The following is a 22193-nucleotide window of genomic DNA, read 5'->3' on the forward strand; positions in this document are numbered from 1 at the left end:
ACATTTGTCCCTACAAGAAAACGATCCCAAGATAATTCCCAGAATGGAGCTCAACCCCTGCTCTTCATGGGAATTTTAGTTTGGTAGTTATCCTGTTGACGATTGCTAGCCTCAAGGCAGTGCAATTTCCTGGATTCTCTTAACAAAACCCTCCAATCTTATTCATATTAATCTCAGAATAAATTTCAACGGATGTGGTGAGACTTGTGTTTAAATAAATAACAGATCATGTTGTTTGTCTATAGTATAGACATGGTGCTAGTTACAAGTAATTTTAAAAAGATTTTGTAGTGCTTAAATCATTTGTCAACATTAAGAAAGGAAAGGTTTATATGAATATGTAATAGAATTATTCTTGTTCATATCGATTTATTTGTATTTTAATGTGGTGGCATAGGTTTGTATGTTGTAATGAATTCTACTTCAGATAATGTACATGAAAAAGGTACAAAAGAATGTCATGATTTATTTTTAATTAATTGCTGGGGGTTAAAGTCTTGAGAACATGTCATCATGATATGTGGGTATAAAGATGTCCTCCCCGGAGCTATTAGAAATCTGTGAGACAAGAATTAAGACAGGTAACAGGTTGCCATTAACCTGAAGTAAGTACAAATATTTGTAAGTTAGTTGTTAATTATAGAAATATTGCTGTTTTCATAAATTTCATATATGCAAATAATCCAAACAATGAATGATAATAAATGATTGTTGTTAATAGGTTAAATATGCTTATGAATATTACAACATCCCAGTTAGTGTTATTTTAATATCTCTAGTTGACCATTGTCACCTAAAGATTTTAATTACTTCCTGTAGGTAGACACCTTTTAAAATAATAGATCCCACTTTAATCATAACTGGTGGTGGAGAAATGGATTAACGCGGCTTGGATGAAATGGTGCTCAGTAGCAGGTGTACTCTGTGACAACAAGATCCCTGATCACCTGAAATGAAAAATCTATTGAACTATTGTCAGGCCTGCCGCAATATATGGAGCCAAATGTTGGCCAGCAACAAAGGAAGCAGAACACTGCCTTGATGCTAAGGAGATAAGGATGCTATGACTTGCTGCTGGCGTCACACATCTTGACCACATCTGTAACGATGACATCCGGCAACGCTTTGGCATTGCTTCAATTGCTGACAAATTATGAGAATCACACCTCAGATGGTATGGTCATACAATCCGGGGTGAAGATGAGTCCATTTGCAAGATGTAGAAGTGCCTGGCAAGAGACTAAAGGGACGACTGAAGCAATGCTTGCTGGACACGATCACAACGATCTGAAGACTGCTGGCATACATCCTGATGAGCGTACGACTGGGTGAAATGGCAACAACTAACCAGTAAAGCAGACCTCACCATCAACTGGGACAAATGCAGAAGGAGGAGGAGGAGGAGGAGAAACATCTCTCAGGAGTGTTGGACAGAGTTCCCACCAGCTTCAACCAGCATTGCCAATGATCAAGTGGATGAACATTGTAATTTAGTAATAGCAGATCGGCTACCTCTGCTCACTTTCCATCAAAGTCTCTTCTTGGTCAATTTGAGATGATATTAAAAAATATGGAACGAGTGATATTTGCAATCTACAAGTGAAGTAGATGCTTGGAGGCATATCTGGGTTAATACGTCTGGAATGGATTGAGGTGTACTATACAAGGTTTGTGTGGGAAATGAGTACCTCTGACAGTCGTTAGTTTCAGGGGCCGCTGTGATACCAAAATGTACTGGACACTCTAGTTCCATTATGTATAATGCTGTAGTAAAATGGTGTCTCTTATATGCAGTGGCAAAATCAAGATTTGCTTTTTGGATTACAGTATTATTTTAAAAATTCAAGATATGGATGGTTAAATCTCTGGATACAGAATCTGTGGGTATGGAGAGCTGATTGTAATACAAAAGGTGTACTGAGCAGTAAATATTTCAGAAGGATAAAATCTTTGTAAATTAATGTGAGACTAAAGCTACAAAAACTATATTAGAATTGCCTGAGGGATTTCTAGCTCAGAGTTTAGCAAAACTGTAGAGATTTGCAGGATTGAGCCAGACAACTGAGCATGGAAAAGGATGAGCTGAACAGCACAGGTTAGCATGTGGAGTTTTAAAAGTAGGTTCTTCTTGATGACTCTAATTAATTTCTTAAACCCCACAGAAATGTATAATTAAAATTGTTGCTTCATGAAGTTGATTTGTATGTCTGGTTCATTTGAAGTCAGTAACCACACTATACAAAATGTGAATGGAATAGAGTCTTTTATCTGAAGTTTACTTTTCGCATAATCGGAGTGTACATCTGCACACTGATTTTTAGCAAAATTATGTGCTAACAAAACCTCTGAGATGCCACTTTACAACCTCAACATTTTAATATAATTTTAAATCCCTTGATGCAATTGCGGGATAAACCAGGCACAGATTCATCTTCCGTAGATCATTACCTCCTCACGCTTTGCTTTGTGAGAAAACTGTTGCCAACAGCTTACATGGTCCAGTAACATGATCAGTGCAAAGATGGATCAGAGAATGAGAATGTATAGCTGTTGTATCTTTAGTTGCATTGTAGAGATTTAGGGCCCTTCTACACAGCCATATAACCTAGAATTTCAAGGCAGAAAATCCCACAATATCGGCTTTGAACTGAGTTATCTGAGTCCACACTGCCATGTATTCCAGTTCAAAGCAGAAAATGCGGGATTTTATTCAGTTGTGTGGAAGGGGCCCCAGAGGCATGTCTCCATATTTCAAAGCGGCAGTATTCTCTTGTGTGTGTATATACCGATATATCTACAATTGTATTCTTGTTGCTTCTATGTGGCACTGTTCTACTCATACTCAAAGGTATGTAGGCATGACTTATTGTACAAATAAGCAAGTTTTCTGAGATCATTTCCAAACATAGGAATTTGAGAGTTGTGATGCCCAGGTTGACATGTACACAGATTATTCCAGGTATCTTGTTCGAAGATTGTTGCACCTCTACTCCTTTGTCTGTAGTAGAGGTGCCTTTCAATATAACTCTACTCTTACATTAAAAAAATCTAATTCTCCTATTTGAGGAAAACTAGAAAATGGAATAAGTTACCAGCAAGACAAAATAAATAGAACTGTTATGTGAAACAGCAAGCATAGGAAGTACACTGTCTCAAGAATAAGATTTCTGACATTCCTGGAGCTGGATTTGGTGTCATGAGCACACATTAAAAGCTGTATACCATGGTGAGGATAAATTTGTATTAGTTAATCGATTTGATAATTTCTGCATTAATTTGGCAGTTTGAGGTTGGGAAAAGATAACAGACTAGTAAATTGAATTCTCCTTTGTTACTGACCTGTGTGCAGAGTTGTTATACCTATGCGGGCTACTTTATTTGGGTACTTTGCTTTCTTTTGTTTGCTTTTGTTGTGTATAACCCTTGGGAGTCTGTCTTCTATTGGTATTGCCCAGAGGCGGCGACTGCACCTCTGCTCAGACCCAGTCATGGGGAATTGGATTGTCAGCAATAGTCTGAATCAAATTAGTTGTTTAGAGCAGTGGCTCCAACCTTTGGTCCTCCAGATGTTTTGGACTTAAGCTCCCGCAATTCACGTACAAGTCACACACTTCAGAATTATGGTACGTCAGCCCAATTCTTTTAGTGGCTGTTAGGGGTGCTAGACTCCGTCACTGAAATTTTCTTTGTTGTATTCCATCAGCTGTATCATTTCCTACCAATAAAGTGTATCCTATGTGTGTTGTTGGTACCAAATGAAGTCTTTAGGAGACCAGGTCTTCAGGACCAATGCTTAGTTCCAGAACAGAACTTGACATAAAACTTAGACATTATTGGCATTCCCTTCCAAGCTCTGTACTAAAGAAAGATATACCAGTTTAATTGAAAACTGAATGTTTAAAAAGAAACACATACAATCATACAATCTTTCTGTTTCTGTGCAAAATCTTCCTGTTCATGGAATACACCATTGAATCTAATGCACACCTGAGTTTTCAAAACCCAAAACTCAAAAAAGTATTTATCGTATTACTTGAATAATGTACACCCTAATTTTGGGAAGATAATTTAATCAAAAAAGGTAAGCATTAGATTTGGGTAAACACAGTATTATCTGGAATCAGTTTTTTCCTTCCATCTCATGTTGCAATGAGGTGCATTATGCTCATTCCAAGTGTGTAAGTCTTTGACTCTGTGATTGCTTAAAACTGGTGTCACTTCTGTCTGGACAGCCTTCAAATAGTACATCTTTACTAGCAGAACATCTTCATCATCCAGTGTCTCTAATTGGGATGCTGAGAATAGTGGATGCCGCCTCTGACTATAATTTTTCCCAGAGCTTGAAAGTGACATTAGTAGCATTACCTATAAGTAATGAAAGCATAATGATATATCTCTTGGGAAATAACATAAGTGCAACTAGCAGTGTTACACATTTTAGACTGTCATTTGGCAGGGTCATATGGAAATTATTTTTTGACATATTTTTGGCATTTTTATATGTTTAATACTATTGTAAATACTATTGAAGCAATGAACAAATCATAAAAAATGGCTAATATCCCACTTGGCAAAAACAGAATAAGTTGCAGCTCATATTTTATGTGTTTTAAAAAAACATTTGAATCCCTGCTATTTTAGTACACAACTATCTCTTTGGAGGTCCTTTGTTGCCTTACAGTAGAGTAATAATAATAATAATAATAATAATAATAATAATAATAATAATAATAAATTTTTATTTCTACCCCGCCACCCTCTCCCCGAAGGGACTCGGAGTTGGCCTGCTTTGTATGCTTTGATAGACAGAAACTAATGTTTTGTAAAAGGATTGGTAGGGGAAGCCCTTTTTAAGGATGATACTCTTAGGACCAGATAACAAGAAGGTATTATGAATTACTTTCATAGTGAAAGCTTCTTCAATAAAAAACAAACAAAAAGCAACTTGAAACACTGAAAACCACCCTGTTTCTATGACATATTGTAACACAGAATGGAAAAGATTGTTTATCTTCTCTCTCTCTTTCACAAGGGGTTGTAATTTTGATATGCTTGTAATCTGAAATGTTGGTGTATTTTTATATTTATACATGTCTGTGTGTGAGATATAGTATGAGCAGTCTTTTTGTATTTGAAAAGAATGAAGGGGGTAAAAAGATATTGCATTTTTTTTGTAAATTAAATTCTCTTTAAAATGGCTGTCACTCTTTGAAACAAATTACTAATTTTTCCTGCATCTTTACAGATGAGACCAGCAATTTTGAATTCTCCAGGGAATAACTATGTAATGCATGAGAATTGAGATACTTTATTTTCCCAGGGTGCATCTAACTAAATTAATGAAACCTGCATGATAGTGCAGCAGAAACCCATTAATTTTTAAATGAAGTTACCTCCTGGTCAGCCTGAGGTTTATTTATTAGATGATACTGCTGTTCTGGTTTTAATGAATGGTACTATCCTAGTGCAGGCAATATTATTTATGTATTTGAGTTTGACAATTTTCCTTTTGCATCTCTAAATTGGGTTTCTGTTTTGAAGCACAAAACTTAGACTCTACATACTAGTATGTTCTCTTTAAAATAAAGTATACAGTATTTGGTTTATTCTTATTGAAAATTGCAGCATTTCTTAAGGTGCCAGCTATAGAAATATAATGATAAAGACATACACCTACATTAACTAGAGGATGGATGTTGTGTTTTGGTAGAGCTTCTGTACTGCTATTATATTTTGCAATGTAATTGCAGAGGCAATATCAAGAAACGGTGGCCATGTGGCAACTTTAATAGGGTTATACAGTCCCTTTATGACAGATTTGTGGCTTCATTAGATGTGGTGTATCTGTCATTGTGGTACAGCGGAGGCAATATCAGCCATAAAATGAGTGAGAGGTACGTGGTTAGAGATGATGTCACCTTGGAAAGCTGGTTCTGCTTGCCATTATTCCTGAGTTTCAGTTGACTTTTAGTTGTGCCTGTGAATTGAAGGGTTGCAGTCAAGGCAGGCAGGCAGCAAAAGCAAGGACAAAGCATAAGAGAGAACCAAAGCAGGCTAAACAGATTCAGTTCAGAGAATGTGAAAGATCTGGGTTGCTGTGAGTTTTTTGGGCTATATGGCCATTTTCCAGTAGCATTCTTTCCTGATGTTTCGCCTGCATCTGTGGCTGGCCTCTTCAGAGGTCCTGTGAATGTTGCAAATTAGCAAGCCTGAATTGTTTGGCAGAAGGCAGTATAAGATTACAGGCTACTATGTGAGTGAGCTCCAGCTAGCAAAAAAAAAAAAAAAGAGAGAGAGAGAGAGAGAGAGAGAAAGAGAAAGAGAGAAAGTGTTACGCAGTCTTAGCATGTTATATTGACATCTGTATGAGATGAATACATGGTCCTACTCAGCAGAGCAGCATGAATAAGGTCATAATTATTCATAGGTCCAAGACTCAGTTTGGGTCCTTTTTGGAACTGACTGTAGCCTGGAATTTGTTTTGTTTTCCAAATCCTGTAACACCAATCAACTTTAGTAGCATAGTGCTCTGCTGCTGCTCAGTTGTTTAGTTGTCTCCGACTCTTCGTGACCTCATGGACCAGTCCATAGTAGCAATAGTAGCAATAAAGAAATAGGCAGTTCTGCTTGTTCTGTCTCAGTTGTGGTCCATTGACAGTGGTCCTGGTCTGTGAAACTGTTGTAGCCAATAGGCACAAATGCTGACTTTATTGTAGTTTTTGTATAGTTTTATCTGTATTGTTTTTAAATATGCTAGCTGCCTTCAGTCAAATTATTTAGAGAAAGGTGGGATATAAATAAATACAGTGGGCCTTTGGTATCTGCTAGGGTTTGGTTTCAGGACCCCTGAGGGATAATAAAATTTGTGGGTGTTGAAATCCCATTATATATAATGATATAATAAAATGTTGTCCTTATACAAAATGGTGTCTTTATATAACAGTCAAGGTTAATATTTTGGATTTTTTGAAAATGTTTTTAAGCCATTGATGGTGGGATCTATGGATGCAGAATCCGTGGATATGGAGAACTGATAGTAATAATGATCATAATCATCATCAGTGGTAGAAGAAGATAATGCTGGTCCCTTAGCACATTGAGGGGACATATTTCACTTGTCCTCCACATCTCATAGCTTTGAAAGTATTGCTCTAGATTACGCTACTATATTAAAACAAAGTTTGTGCCAAGTTTATTTTATTATAAAATAAAATGTCTTTGAGAAGTGAACTACGTTAGCTTCAATATTTCTTTTCCCCATGTGTCTTACTTATGTGCTGTCATGCGGGAGCTTCACTTTCACACTTTCAAAAGTCAGTGGCTGGTGCTCCAGCGTCAACACATTTGGCTGAGATGGGGCTGCATGTTCAGTTTTGTCTTGGCAAAAGTTTAATCTGCATGTAAGGTAGTAAAATACCTTTCAAGACCTCATCTTTCCTAGTAGAAATTCATATGCCAACATCTGGGATAGGTTTGGCAAACTATATTGTTTTATGCATACTCTAAATATTTGTGAAATCATTTTATCATTTTTCCTCTTAACACAATATTGATCTTAGTACAAACTACATATTTTTCCTACATCTGAAGCAAGATAGTTGCTGGTACAGTTGATCCCTGTTGAAGCTGGATTGTCCAATGCTAATGTGGAGGAGGAAAGGTAAAGATATCCTAATGGAAAGTATAAATAATAGTAATCAAGTTGGAGGAGTCAAAATGAGGAAGGAAAGAAGATGATCCTTCATTTTGTTGACTGTTGACATTTTGAAGATGAACAGTGTTAAATCATGATTCACTCATACAAAACATATTAGGCTATATTCTGTCCTGTTTTTTCTTTTTGTATTAGAGGAGGTAGAAATGTAGGTTTAATGAAAGTATTCTTCAACGAGTTACAATACGTTTAAATTTGGGATGAAAACAGTTTTTGGTTTTATGATAGTTTGTCTTGGAAATGGGACTAACAGCTTCAAAAACCTTAAATAATTTTACTAGTTTAATGTTAATTTTACAAAATTTCACCTCAAATCTCTATATTCTTGTGTAACTTATGAAATTAATAAAAACACAAAAGTATAACCATAAAACATCAAAATGTGTGCGTGTGTGTGCGCATGTACTTTCAAATTGTCAGCTTAGGGTGACCCCTTGAATTTCAAAGGGTTTTCTTAGGCAAGGTATTCTCAAAAGTAGTTTTGCTTGATCCTTCTTCTGAAATATAGTCGTCAGTGTATGTTAAATTCAGTGTACAGTTGCAATTTTAACAGTAATGAAAAATCCATTGCAATAGTGTTTGCTTTGCCTGAAGTTGCATTCATGTTGAAATTTAGAAATGCAGTTGCATTGCCAGATCACTGTTAAGAGATCATTTCACAGCCCTAGGGGCAACTACAGTGAAAGTTGCAGTCTGATCCCTAGAAAGAACAATAAACAGTGGTTGTTGCAACCATGTTGGTTTTCTTCAGGGACATTGCTAAACCTGAGCCATGGAAAACTGACGGCAATTTTCTCTCTCTCAAGGCCCCAACTCTGTTCCCCAGTGTTGAGTCCTCACGGGGAGGGTGGGGGGGGGGAAGGCGGGGTATAAATAAAGATAATAACAACAACAACAGCAACAATGGTGTCACTGCTTTTTCTCAGCTTAATTGTAATTCAAGGGTATGACATGTTCTGCTCAAGGGTATGGCATGTTCTTCTTGTCTACCTCTCTGTGTTTGTAGAGTATGAACATCCCTAAGGAACCTTATTTTTATGGGATAGAATTTATGTGTGTTCATATAGGGCAGAAGTGGGGAACATGTGGAACTCCATATATTGACAGGCTGCAGCTTCCATTTGCTCAGGTCCCATTAAATTTAATGGCATTGTAAAATGGCTTTGCTTTTTGGAAATGGGGGGAGGGGTATTTTGAAGCTTTAGATCAGTGGTTCTCAACTTGGGGTCTCCAGATGTTTTTGACCTATAACTCCCAGAAATCCCAGCCAGTTTACCAGTTGAAGGCCAAAACATCTTGAGGTTGAGAACCACTGCTTTAGATGGATGAATCCGTGGATGCAGAATCTGTGGGCACAGAGAATGAACTGTACATATCAATGTATTCAGTACATGAAGATCTGGGAAGCTGGCAGGTGTGCATTGAAGCTTGGGATGGAGCTTATGTGCATGCCCACATGTTTACCTTCCATTTAACCCTACATGCAATCAAACTTCTGTAATTTGATTCCCATGATTGAAGAGGATTTTTTTTTACTTGGGTATAAATTAAAAATGAAGATGGATACAGAATTGCTCACAAATGTATGAACACATATCCATGTGTATACTGTAGTATGTGAAAAACTCTTACATGTATATTATCACAAATCTCCATCACATGAAGAGAGAATCTCAGAAACTGGAGGAGTGAGGAAAGAGCTGTGCTTCTATATCCCATTTGGCTCAACCACCTGTTGCCTTTTCTCTTCAAGGCATATTCTCAATGCCTTATCTAGTTCTGGTTCCATTCTCCTTTTCCTTATGACCCACATGCTCAAACCCTGATTTTGTTTCCTTCCAGCATCTCTTTCACTCTACTGTATTTTTTTTTTGTTTCCCCCTTTTCTCTACCAGTTTCACCACACCCTTTAACCCCCTCTGCACAATGGCCACTTTATTTTAAACAGAACTCTTATTTCATAAGCAGTTTGCTCTGAGCATATCATGAATTAGTATAGAAGATAAACCTTCTAAGTAATCATGGTTTAATTGAAACATTTTCTTCCTAATGGGTAGTAGAACTCAGTAACAGGACATGCTTCTCTTATTTATTTTTAAAAGAAAAAGAATGCATAGAGTATAATGGAAGAGTTGTCATTTTGCATTCTGGGTTTAGCCTTGTAATGCTGCCAAGTTAAATGTTACTGTTTAGTGAAATCTGTCTTGATCTGCATCGTTAGTGAACACACCCAGTCTTTCCTAAATATTTTTGAAATAGCAACTTAGTTGGCTTCCTTCCTGCAATTTTGTGTTTGACCTTGTTTCTGTTAGTGTGTACTGAGAAATATATGCCTGGGCACATAACAAGAAGATAAGTGGTGCACTAAAACTGAAGTTAAGTGATTTCCTTTTCAATAGGTATTGTGAATTAAACCTAAGCAAACCTTATTGAAACGAATGGAGAGATGTCATATTGCTTTGATATATACTGACATGCAAAAATGTGAAGTACTGGAAAAGGTAGGCTCACTCTTTTCTTTTTTCTGGGTAAAATTCCAAAAGCCTGCCAGGATGTACAGAATTTAGTAAATAAAAGTATAAAATCCATAGAAAGTGTAACTTTAGTTTTGTCTTCAGTTTCATGCAATACCTTTTGTTTTCTTCACTCTAGAAGAGAAATTATGAAGTACTGTTTGTCTTTTGTGACTATCAATTGTCTACAGCAGTGTTTCTCAACCTGTGGGTCCCCAGGTGTTTTGGCCTACAACTCCCAGAAATCCCAGCCAGTTTACCAGCTGTTAGGATTTCTGGGAGTTGAAGGCCAAAATATTTGGGGATCCAAAGGTTGAGAACCACTGGTATACAGGGATTGTACTGAAAACATCAGATATCATTCAAGATTAAACATAACAGTATATGACACAAGTCCAATGAAAGTGTAATAGCCCTTCTTACATTGTCCTTAGCCAAAATGTATTCTCATTGTGAAGAAAGAGTAAGTGTTGACAGAGCTGAATGTGCAATATCCAGTTATCTCTTAAGTCCTTGGCTAAGTACTGGGTGAAGACAGTTGTGACAAGTCTTGAGATGTCATCCTTGGATTAGCTTTTCAGGACATACACATGTCGTAGGACATAATCATGTGTTGAACAGTGATGGGTTTTGCAGGTTTTTTTGGGTATCTTCCACAGTTTAGAACATTCATTTCATGCACTTTCCTTTTGAATTGGCTCTTTCCTTGCAGATAATGAAATGTGGGGGTGACAGTATGGATAAGATGCCTAACAATTTCCTCAAATTCAGTGATGTAAAAGGAGACCTGTTGACAAAGATAGTATTTGTTAGTCTTGGGGGTGCAAATTAGCTCCCATCTATAACTGTGCACTTATAATTTCAAGCTATTTTGATAGCCTACAACTATAAAAAAGTTTACCTTCAAAAATTGATATCGTTTCTCAGCTCTGTGTTTCTGGTACCTTTGATGTGTTATGCTGGGTGGCTGGGCATGCACTGTACTCGTTAATACTGTATTGCAGTAATTTAAGTCATAATTTTCTGATACATGTATCCAGTGATTTTCTGCATAATGTCTGGTGATATGTTGCATTCAGTGTGGCCATGATGATTTGCTATTGTTTTTTATAGTAAAAGCACACTTTCTTCACAAGTGATATTCTCACACTGATAGTTTGTGAATGGCTTCCATTCCTTATACTTCCTTCTAATTTCCTGTGAGTAGTTAATTTCACAAACTGATTAATGTAAAGATATATGTGTGGAAGGTTCCAGTATCAAAACTTTAGTGGGAGATAACATACATTGGGATATACCTGTGGTCTTGGATACCAGCAGTTCTGGTGCTTTGTGGCTTGAGGCAAGTGCGTAATGTTAAAGAATAGGCAAAAGACTACCATGCTGTGCTCATGATGATGAAATAGGGGTGTATATATGTCTTTAGAGACAATTCTTAACAAGAGAATCAGTAAATATTTCAAAAGCCATAAAGTGCAGTAATGGAACTTCTGACTTCTGTAATAACAGCAAGTCGGTATCTACAGATTTATGCATTGCTCAGTGAAGGAAGTAGTTCTTGAATGGTAAGCAATTGGTACCATCTGGCAGTTTGTGATTAGATACAGTTTGAATACCATAAGGAAACATACATACATTGAATAGAAAGTCAGTAATTTCTTAACACTCCAGAAAATATATACGTGGTGATGACTACTACTTCAAGGAATAGGCTTGTCCAGTATGTGAAGATGTGGCTCAGCAGAAAAAAATATGGTAAGGATTGAATAGCTCTAAGAAGTTCGAAGCTTCTGTTTATTTTTTCATTAGTGTGTTAGCATGCATGCTGGATGCATTGGTACCATAGCACAAAAAAAGTTCTGATTTCACGTTTTTGAAATAAAAAATGCAAATATTTCACATGGTGAAAAATGGACTTTTTGGCGTTTATCTGATAATTGGAGTACATCCAAATAAGTCACTCCGAAAATTAGAAGTATTTAACCTTGAATGCCCCTTGACAAACAGTGATTCCTTGAAAATCCATAGCAACAGTTGCAGATGACAAGCTGTTGGTATTTTTTGACAAATCAAATTTTGCAAAGCCTTCTCCAGGAAAAAACACCAGTTGACTTTCTGAACTGTATGTAAAGGGTGCAAATTGCTTTATTCATGGCGTTCTTATTATATCTGCAGTTTTGTTTTACTGTTAAAGTTTAGTACCAACAAAATCAGTGTAAGATGCAGTGTTACACACTTGAGGGTTCCTTATTTGATAGAGTAATTTAGTTTTTCTCAGTTATTTTCTGCAGGGAAAAAAGACACATTTCTGGCACTTCTGTGAAATTGTGTTGAAATCAACAGTTCAGAACTTTGAGGTCTCTTAAGGAAGTATAGAATGTGACACCAATTCTGGCTGTCATATAAGGTCCTTCCACACAGCCATATAATCCAGAATATCAAGGCAGATAATCCACAATATCTGCTTTGAACTGGGTTATTTGAGTCCACACTGCCATATAACCAGTTCAAAGCAGATAATATGGGACATTATACAGCTGTGTGGAAGGGGCCATAGATAACTAAGATCATGGAAGTCCAGGACATGTGATATTGTTGTTACAGTGTTGGACTTTGAGTAGCATGTTTTCACCTTTCTTTATAGCAGGGACAGACAATTGTCACAGGGCAAAGGGCTGTTTGCTCAAAAGCTGCCATGTTTTGTTTTGGGTGATAGTTACAACTTGTAGTTAAAAATCTATAAAAATGGTTGCATGTATGTAAATACAGTAGAGTCACTTATCCAACATAAACGGGTCGGCAGAACGTTGGATAAGCAAATTTTTCTGAGGCAATGCTGATGGAAACGCTCTAGGAGATGGGTGTGATGTCTGTAGACCGTCCACGTTTCACAGGCATAGAGCAGGGTTGGGAGGACAATGGCTTTATAAACAAGCACCTTGGTATCTCTACGGATGTCCCAATCATCAAACACTCTCTGCTTCATTCGGAAAAATGCTGCACTCGCAGAGCTCAGGTGGTGTTGAAGTTCAGTGTCGATGTTGACTTTTGTGGAGAGGTGGCTGCCAAGGTAGCGGAAATGATCAACATTTTCTAATGTTACACCATTAAGCTGTATTCCTGGCATTGCAGAGGGATTAGCTGGTGCCTATTGGAAGAGCACTTTGGTTTTCTCGATATTCAGTGTGAGGCCGAGCTTCTCGTATGCTTCTGCAAAGGTGTTTATAGTGGCTTGTAGGTCGTCTTCTGAGTGAGCACAGACTACAGTGTCATTGGCATATTGGAGTTCTATAATAGATGTTGTGGTGACCTTGGTTTTGGCTCTTAGTCTGCTGAGGTTAAATAGCTTGCCTCTTGGGAAGACAAGCGGACAAATGTCAGCGTGCTTGAGGAAGGAAAGACCACCAGCATTGAAGCGATGCTCCTATGCCATCAACTTCGCTGGACTGGCCACATTGTCCGAATGCCCAATCACCGTCTCCCAAAGCAGCTACTCTACTCCAAACTCAAGAATGGGAAACGGAATGTTGGTGGCAGGAAAAGAGATTTAAAGATGGGCTTAAAGCCAACCTTAAAAACTGTGGCATAGACACTGAGAACTGGGAAGCCCTGTCCCTTGAGTGCTCTAATTGGAGGTCAGCTGTGACCAGCAGTGCTGCGGAGTTCGAAGAGGCACGAATAGAGGGCTTAAGGGAGAAACGTGCCAAGAGGAAGGCCCGTCAAGCCAACCCTGACCGAGACTGCCTTCCACCTGGAAACCAATGTCCTTACTGCGGGAGAACATGCAGATCAAGAATAGGTCTCTTCAGCCATCTACGGATCCATCCCCAAGATAGCAAAGACAGAGGACCATCATCCTCGAAGTACAAGGGATCGCCTAACCATTTGGATAAGCAAATATATTGTATAATAAGGAAGGGTCAAGAAAAAGTCTATAAAACATCAAATTAGGTTATGATTTTACAAATTAAGCACCAAAACATCATGTTATACAACAAATTTGACAAAAAAGTAGTTCAATATGCAGTAATGCTATGTAGTAATTACTGTATTTACAAATGTAGCACCAAAATACCATGATGTATTGAAAACATTGACTCCAAAAATGCATTGGATAATCCAGAACGTTGGATAAGTGAATGCTGGATAAGTGAAACTCTACTGTACATCAAAATTAGCTGAATTTAAGTAAAATTAATCCTTTGTTAAATGTGATTAAATTTATTAATGTCCACTGATAATTAACAAACAAAATCCACTCATACTTGACTAACTATACATAAATTAATATGTATATGGAAATGAATCTTGCATTAATATAACATTTATAGATGGAAAGGCCTGGAAAAAAACTGGAAAAATGAGGGGGGAAAGCATCTTCCCTGTTTTTTTCTAAAGCCATTTTTTTCCAGAAACATTGAAAAGTGTATAGAATATATTCTTTTCCAATGATAAATAATATATCTGTGATATGGTATTCAAACTATATAACATGAAGACCTTAATGAAAGATTTCTGAGATTTTTTGTTTCTAGACACTTTTTTCATAGTTTTTCTAGAAAACATCGCTTTGGAAAAAATGTTTTTTCCTCAATTTTCCTGATTTTTTCCCCAGACTTTTCATTTGTAATGACATTATCTATTGGAGGATTTACACTGCAGAAATGATACAGTCTGGCATCACTTTGATGCTATGGAATAATGGAAGTTGGTAGTATTATGTCTTTAGTCTTCTCTGACAAAAAGAGTTGGTACTTCACCAAACTACAACTCCCAGCACTGAAGTTAAAGTGGTGTCAATCTTCATTAATTCTACAATGTAGATGCACCCTTTGATACTATTGATTATGAACTAAAAGAGCCTAGCTTTACTAGGATATTTATGATAAAATTGATTGTTCCATTGGCCTTAGTCATTTAACAATCTGTAGCTGGCAAAATGCAATTAAAATGTTACTGGAAAAATGCAATTTAAAAAGTTTTGGAAGTACTGTACTATGGGGCTCAGAAAAAGAACCAGAGGACTCAAAGGATTGCATTTGCCTCCCCATATTTTACAGGGACTTGACATAATGGAGGGAGTCTCTGTGAATACAAGCTTTAGATGTACAGTAGAGTCTCACTTAGCCAACATTCTGGATTATCCAACGCATTTTTGGAGTCAATGTTTTCAATATATCGAGATATTTTTGTGCTAAATTCATAAATACAGTAATTACTACATAGCATTACTGCGTATAGAACTACTTTTTCTGCCAAATTTGTTGTCTAACATGATGTTTTGGTGCTTCATTTGTAAAATCATAACCTAATTTGACGTTTAATAGGCTTTTCCTTAATGCCTCCTTATTATCCAACATATTCGCTTATCCAACATTCTGCCAGCCCGTTTATGTTGGATAAGTGAGACTCTACTGTATAAATTCTGTCAATAGTCAACATGTGTAAACTGGTGGCAAAGATTGTGAATGAGAAATCAATCTCATCCCACTTGTTTGAAGACAGATGAATTTTATTCTTTTATTCTTTATTCTTTTCTTAAATTTTCAAACTCAATATGACTAAAGTTTGTCTTCTGAACAGAGGGGATGTTTACATACAGAAAAAGAATGCAATTTCTGAAATCTGGTTTATATGTATTTCATGTCAGGGCGGTATGTAGATAAACAGCTGCATCTTGAATATGATACATCTTACTAGATTTACCTGGGGACCTTCTGAACAAACATGTTTCCTTTTATCTCAGAAACAAGCCCATTCCCAACAAACCTGTGAAGAACTTTCTTTGAGACTGATGAGATTATCTTTGAAGATATGCATAGAATCATGTGCACAATTGAAGTTGGTTGTGAGAGTGCCATGGAAACAGAAATATTGACATGTGGTAGAAACTTCTTCAAAGACCAGATGTGAAATCAGGGCCACAATAGACTTAGATTAATCCCAGTGAGTAAAAAACAACGACTCATTTTCAAAAGATCTTTGACGTTTACATAAAATCTCTGAAAATTCTTAAGTTGCCCATGTCTCACCTTCTCCACATATTTTCTTTTGAACAGTAATGTTGGGGAGAAGGCTAACCAGGAAATACTTAGCTAAAACTTTTAGTTGCTTGTAATTACAGTAGAGTCTCACTTATCCAACATCCGCTTATCCAATGTTCTGGATTATCCAATGCATTTTTGTAGTCAATGTTTTCAATACATCATGATATTTTGGTGCTAAATTCATAAATACAGTAATTACTATGTAGCATTACTGCCTATTGAATTACTTTTTCTGTCAAATTTGTTGTATAACATGATGTTTTGGTGCTTAATTTGTAAAATCATAGCCTAATTTGATGTCTAATAGGCTTAATCTCTCCTTATTATCCAACATATTCTCTTATCCAACGTTCTGCCAGCCCGTTTATGTTGGATAAGTGAGACTCTACTGTACATAGCCTGAAAGTGCAAAAAGAGATATTTTCAAGTGCAGTTATGTCTTTTATCTGTACCTCTCTTTGTGTTACTCCTTCCCCCAGAGAATCCTTCCTCGTAATTTACTGTTGTTTCTATCAAATGTTCCTCAGGATCCTGTTATGTAAGGTTTTATGTTGAACAGGCTAGACAAGACGATTGATTAATGAAAAAAATCTATAATTGGTGTCTTATAAAATCTTACAAAGGGGTTAGAGAAAAAGTTGGCACCTATTGAAATCCTCTGTGCTTTGCCATTTGCTTTTGGTACCTCCACACCATATGAGAAGTTGGTAGCACAGAAAAAGCTCACTATTTAATCCCAAGGTTAATAAAATAGCTGATTGTTTGAATGATATCAAGTCTTGCTTGGCTCTAAAAGTGTGTGTGTGTGTGTATCTATCTATCTATCTATATTGAGAGAGAGTTCTTAGTGTGGTAGATGGGGGAATAATCATACTTCAGGATTATTTTAATGATAGTCCAAATGATAGAAATCAGCACAATGATTCAATCAACATCTAGGATTAGGAATCATGCGACTCAGTTATTGGACTGCAGATAACAGCATTCTTCTTTCCTGGCTGTGCTGGCAAGAGCTGCTGGGACATACAGTCCAATAACATCTGGAGTATAATATGTATTGCTCTAGCATATAGGGGGCCCCTGGTGGCACAGTGTGTTAAAGCACTGAGCTGCTGAACTTGCGGACCAAAAGGTCCCAGGTTCAAATCCCGGGAGCGGAATGAGCACCCACTGTTTGCCCCAGCTCCTGCCAACCTAGCAGTTCGAAAACATGCAAATGTGAGTACATCAATAGGTACCGTACCGCTCCAGCGGGAAGGTAACTGCGCTCCATGCAGTCATGCCGGCCACATGACTTGGAAATGTCTATGGACAATGCCGGCTCTTCGGCTTAGAAATGGAGATGAGCACCAACCCCCAGAGTTGATCACGACTGGACTTAACGTCAGGGGAAACCTTTACCTTTAGCATATATATGCTACAGCAAAGGTAGGAATATTGGAGGTCATCCCTATGTAGTGTTGATTATAAGAGATGAGAAAAAGGAAGAAATGTTATTAGGAATGCATGTTCTTATGACAATAACATGTAGCATTAAGATTACTACTGACTAATTACCGTGATGTAGCCAGTATTATCCTTTTGAGGCACCAGATAAATATTTCTAGATTTGTGTTGCGTATAAGAGTGAATCAATTTAAAATTCTATGAAAATTGACAGTAAACAGGTGAGCCGCAAGCAACCAAACCACTTGCTATGCATTTTCTGTATTTTCTGTAGATAATGTTGTTAGAAGTAAGGTGAAGAAATGTTCCTTTGCTTCCATTACTCTCCTTTTTATTTGTAACACCTAAAGGCTAAAATGATCCTCTTAGTTTCTTGGCTTGTATTTACTTGCAGAGAAGTGAGAACAAATTTTAATCTTTTTAAAGTTCTCTCTCTCTCTCTCTCTCTCTCTCTGGCTTTTCATGAAGGGCATAGAAAGATAAACAGAAGAAATGCATATAATGTATGTGAATGATGCCCTTATTATCCCTTACTTTTATTCCTAAATATTTCATCTTTTATTGTGGCCAGCTATTTTTTTTAATGTGTAGTGTCACATAGAGGCTTATAAACACTACTATTGATCAGCGTTGCAAATAGCCTTGATTGTCAGGAAGCTTCCTTTTTGAGAATTGAAGATTTTGTTAACATATACGGGGGTAGCTCTTTTGGCCATATAGCAAAATACAAAAAAAAACAACAACAAAAAAACCAACCAAAATAAACAAAAATTGTTCTCTTTCTTGGCCAACCAAAATGCAGAAAACACATCACACAGGTTTTTGAAACTCCACTGCCTTCTTCATCAGGCAAAGATGTCAAAAATCATACAGGAGAAGAAAAGTGACATTCGAGTCACAGACTTACATTTTGTCTCAGAAGTTATTTCTTTTGCCAGATGATTATTTTGATTCCCTTTTGTCCTCAGTTCCCACATGGCCAAGAAGGGGAGTGGTCTTTACCTCCAAAGATATCCCTCAGACCATCTTAACTAACAACAGAAATAACATCTGAGACAAAATGTAGGGTTGTGATTCTAATGTTGTCACTTTTTTTCTCCTATATAATTTAACATCTTTCCCTTTTCCAGTGAAGTTTCAAAAACTTGCATGATGTGTTTTCTGAATTTTGGTGGGCTTTTAAAGGTATCACTCAGAAATGTAACTTTGTCCTTTACTTTAGTGATGATACTACTCTTAAATTACAGTAGTGACAGAGAGTAAATTGTGTGTTTTTGTATTCTGTATATCTGTTTAAATTCTGCCTTGAATATGTATGAGGATGGGGATTTAATAAATCTTTTATTATTCTTTTACTTGGAAAAGCCTGTCAACAAAGATGTGGTCGTTTATCTGTGCTGCTGAATGTGAAGTGGGAGAGGGGATGGGCATGGGTTTGCTTCTGCGAGCATTATTTTCTGACATGTTCCTACTTTGGTAAGATGTTTTGAAAAGCCCAGCTGATTTGGGGTTACTAACTTGAAAAGATTAGCTTGTCCAGCAGGACTGGTAGAAAGACAATTGACAACTTTGTTTCTGAAGTAGGATGGGCAGTTGATCCAGCACTCTGAGTTGTTATTCCATCAATAAATGCTCTTGCAGTTGGATGGTATACATCCCTTGGAGTGAGGGGCAGGACATTTGGTAGTATTGACTTTGGAAGAAAGATCAGAATCATTTGCAGCTGCAGTAGATTTCTCGTGATGGGAGACTTGTGATTGTCATCCTAATTCTGGGGAACCCTTTAAGTCAAAGGGCTGCTGGACCAACTTTATTCCCAAGTGACAGGTGAACTATGCAGTGACTTGTATCTGTGACATCCATATTTCTGTAACCCATTGTGTCCTTCTTAGCAGTTTGGATCACCTGGTGCATACATCTGCTATCCCATGCTAAGCTTAAATCCAGTAGCAGTAACCTAATGCCCGTTTACTGTCTTTCAGCAGCACTATACTCTGCTCTTCTTTCACCATGAGGATTGCTAGTAGTATTGTAGCAGGATCTTCAAGCTATAATGAAACACATATTCTTGTTAAGAGAGACAAAATGAATCAAGCTGCGACTGTGTAAGGCATTAAAGTTCTTAATTTTTGTTAGAACAGATTTGTTATGGAGCCTTAAGGCCAGTTTCCAGACTGCTTTTTTCCTATAATTAGGTTTACTATATATGTTTATTCAGTAGAATATCCCACTTATTTTGATTGGGCTTATTGCAAAGTAAAGGGATAACCTTGGGCAATGATCCTGTGAGCACTTACCTAGTAGTAACACTCAGTGGGGCTTTTTTCTGAGTACAAAAGTACAGGATTGGTGTTCTCATGTATAGTTCTCCTATTGTCTCTAAGCACTTGGAATGATGATTAAGTTAACTTCAGAACTATATTTGTCTTTGGGATAACTGTTACATGAACTACTCCACCCTCCAAATTTTGCTAACTGGGAAGTTACTTCGATGGAAGCAATATTTTTGAGATTGCAGACACTCCATTTTCCTTATGGGTGTGGAAGGGATATCATTTCTTTAAATCCATATTTTTGGTAGTGGTTCAGTTGTGATGTTTACACACTTCACTAATGATCCAGGGTAGTCTCTGGACATTCACTGCATGTTTTTTTATTCAACCACACCAACCCTTTTTGTAGTTAGATTCACTTCTAGTCTTGAATTTAGCAGGTGTCCTCAGATTGTCAGAATATTTTGCTTGGGAGTAGGTTGGCACTGCAGCTGACCTGTCCACTGAAGTTTACTGGTTTAGCCCATTTTCCTTCCTTATGTTGCTCACTTGATAGATAATATCTACTAGATATAGCTGTAACCTCAAAACAGTCTGCAGAATATATAGGAACAACCTGACTCTTGAAAATGGAAATAGGAAACCAGTCTCACTCAACAGGCCACCTAAGCAGCTTTGTTAAAACAAAGGTTGAATGAAGGAAGGTAGTGAATATGCATAATTGAAAAACTTACAAAATCTAAAACCAGGAATACTAGGCTGCAAAACCTGTTACTGAATAAACTCGAGAAGCAACAAGTCTCTTATTGTCAGTCCATGGTTAACAGAAAATAGAGATAACTAAAATTGGGCCAGGATTTATGCTGTTTGCCTTTGAAGTGAATTCGGCATGGTTTCATATAAGGTGGATGTTCATAGAAACAACAGATGCCTAGGAAGCAGTTAGTCAATACCAGAGGTTGCCTTAAGAAGGTAAGAATAAGACAAAGAAAAAACCATCACTTTCCTGTTACAGTTTTCTAAATTTCAGCAGCTGAAATATGGAATTGGACATGACACTATGCATCAAATGAAACGGTTTGTCAAGATGTCTCAAAACAAAAGAAAAATACTAGAATGTAATCTTTAACACATTTAAATGGCAGGGGATACCGTGTAAAGGTTAAAAGGATGTGAGGATGCTTTGATAATAGAACAAATAAATACAGAAAATTTACAAGGGTATTGTCTGAGGGTTTAGGGTAGGAAATGCCTCTAGAGTAACTTTTGAGTCCCCTTCAGGGTAGATAAAGTAGGGTACAAATAAATAGAATAATAATGATTCCTGTGTTTTCAGTCTGCTAGTAATGTCATGGTGAACAAGAGAGAGTTGTAGTAAGACAATCTGGATGCTTCTCTTATACAAGGTGGGCCAAAAGTCACAAAAAATATTTGATGTTTTAATAACATATTGATATTTTAAAAGGTTTGCATCCCAATGGTACTTAATTTTCTATAATACTGTATATGATGCTATGATATTGTAAATTAAAAACAAAAATAAAGCAAGTATTATAAATAAAGGAGTGACTTTTGGCCCACCCTGTACAGCAGATGAGCTCTTATACAAGGATGTAGACTACTTTGGGGCACTCTGTCCGTAGCTTTACAAACCTGCATAACCTAGAATCGTAGAATAGTAGAGTTGGAAGAGACCACATGGGCCATCTAGTCCTATGCCCTGCCATGCAGGAAAAGCACAGTCAAAGTACCACTGACAGATGGCCATCCAGCCTCTGTTTAAAAGCCTCATGATGAGTTTTCATGTATGTGAGCACAGTGATACCAAATGTAGGGAAACAAACACACAGAAACTGCTTTTCGGTTAAAATAACTTTAGCACTTTGGTTCTGTAAAAACACGAGAATCAAAATTGCATACAAAGCAAGTGAAAACAGTATCCTTGGGCTTTATCTAATCTTGCTTGACTTTCAATAGCAAACTGTTTGTTGAGGCAATGGATTCTTTCCTCGTGCAATCCTATGCTCCTAGGTGTCAGGAGTTGGGAGCTTCTGGAGTAGATAGATATTTGGGGGGGGGGGGGGGAGGAGAAGAGGAGGGGGGAGGATCCACTGTGTAAGCACACGTCTACTCTTGCAGTGTTGGATCTTGTTAGTTTTTGGCATCCCCCACCCCCAACAAGGGCTTTTTAAAGGGATTG

General features: G+C 37.2%; 1 protein-coding gene across 8 annotated transcripts in view; it reads left to right on the forward strand.

The window, feature by feature from the left end:
- The window catches only part of epb41l4a (erythrocyte membrane protein band 4.1 like 4A), a 205522-nt gene that overhangs the window by 76949 nt on the left and 106380 nt on the right, over window positions 1–22193 (forward strand). For 2 of the 8 annotated variants that reach the window (XM_062972184.1, XM_062972186.1), the window contains exon 3: window positions 10114–10215. The exons of the other annotated variants lie outside the window; for them this stretch is intronic. In XM_062972184.1, the coding sequence (XP_062828254.1) occupies window positions 10153–10215 (63 nt within the window). In that variant the 5' untranslated portion in view covers window positions 10114–10152. The remainder of the gene's footprint in view (window positions 1–10113; window positions 10216–22193) is intronic. 8 annotated transcript variants of the gene reach the window in all.

The sequence above is a fragment of the Anolis carolinensis genome, chromosome 2, assembly GCF_035594765.1.
Source record: "Anolis carolinensis isolate JA03-04 chromosome 2, rAnoCar3.1.pri, whole genome shotgun sequence".
Classification (NCBI taxonomy): domain Eukaryota; kingdom Metazoa; phylum Chordata; class Lepidosauria; order Squamata; family Dactyloidae; genus Anolis; species Anolis carolinensis.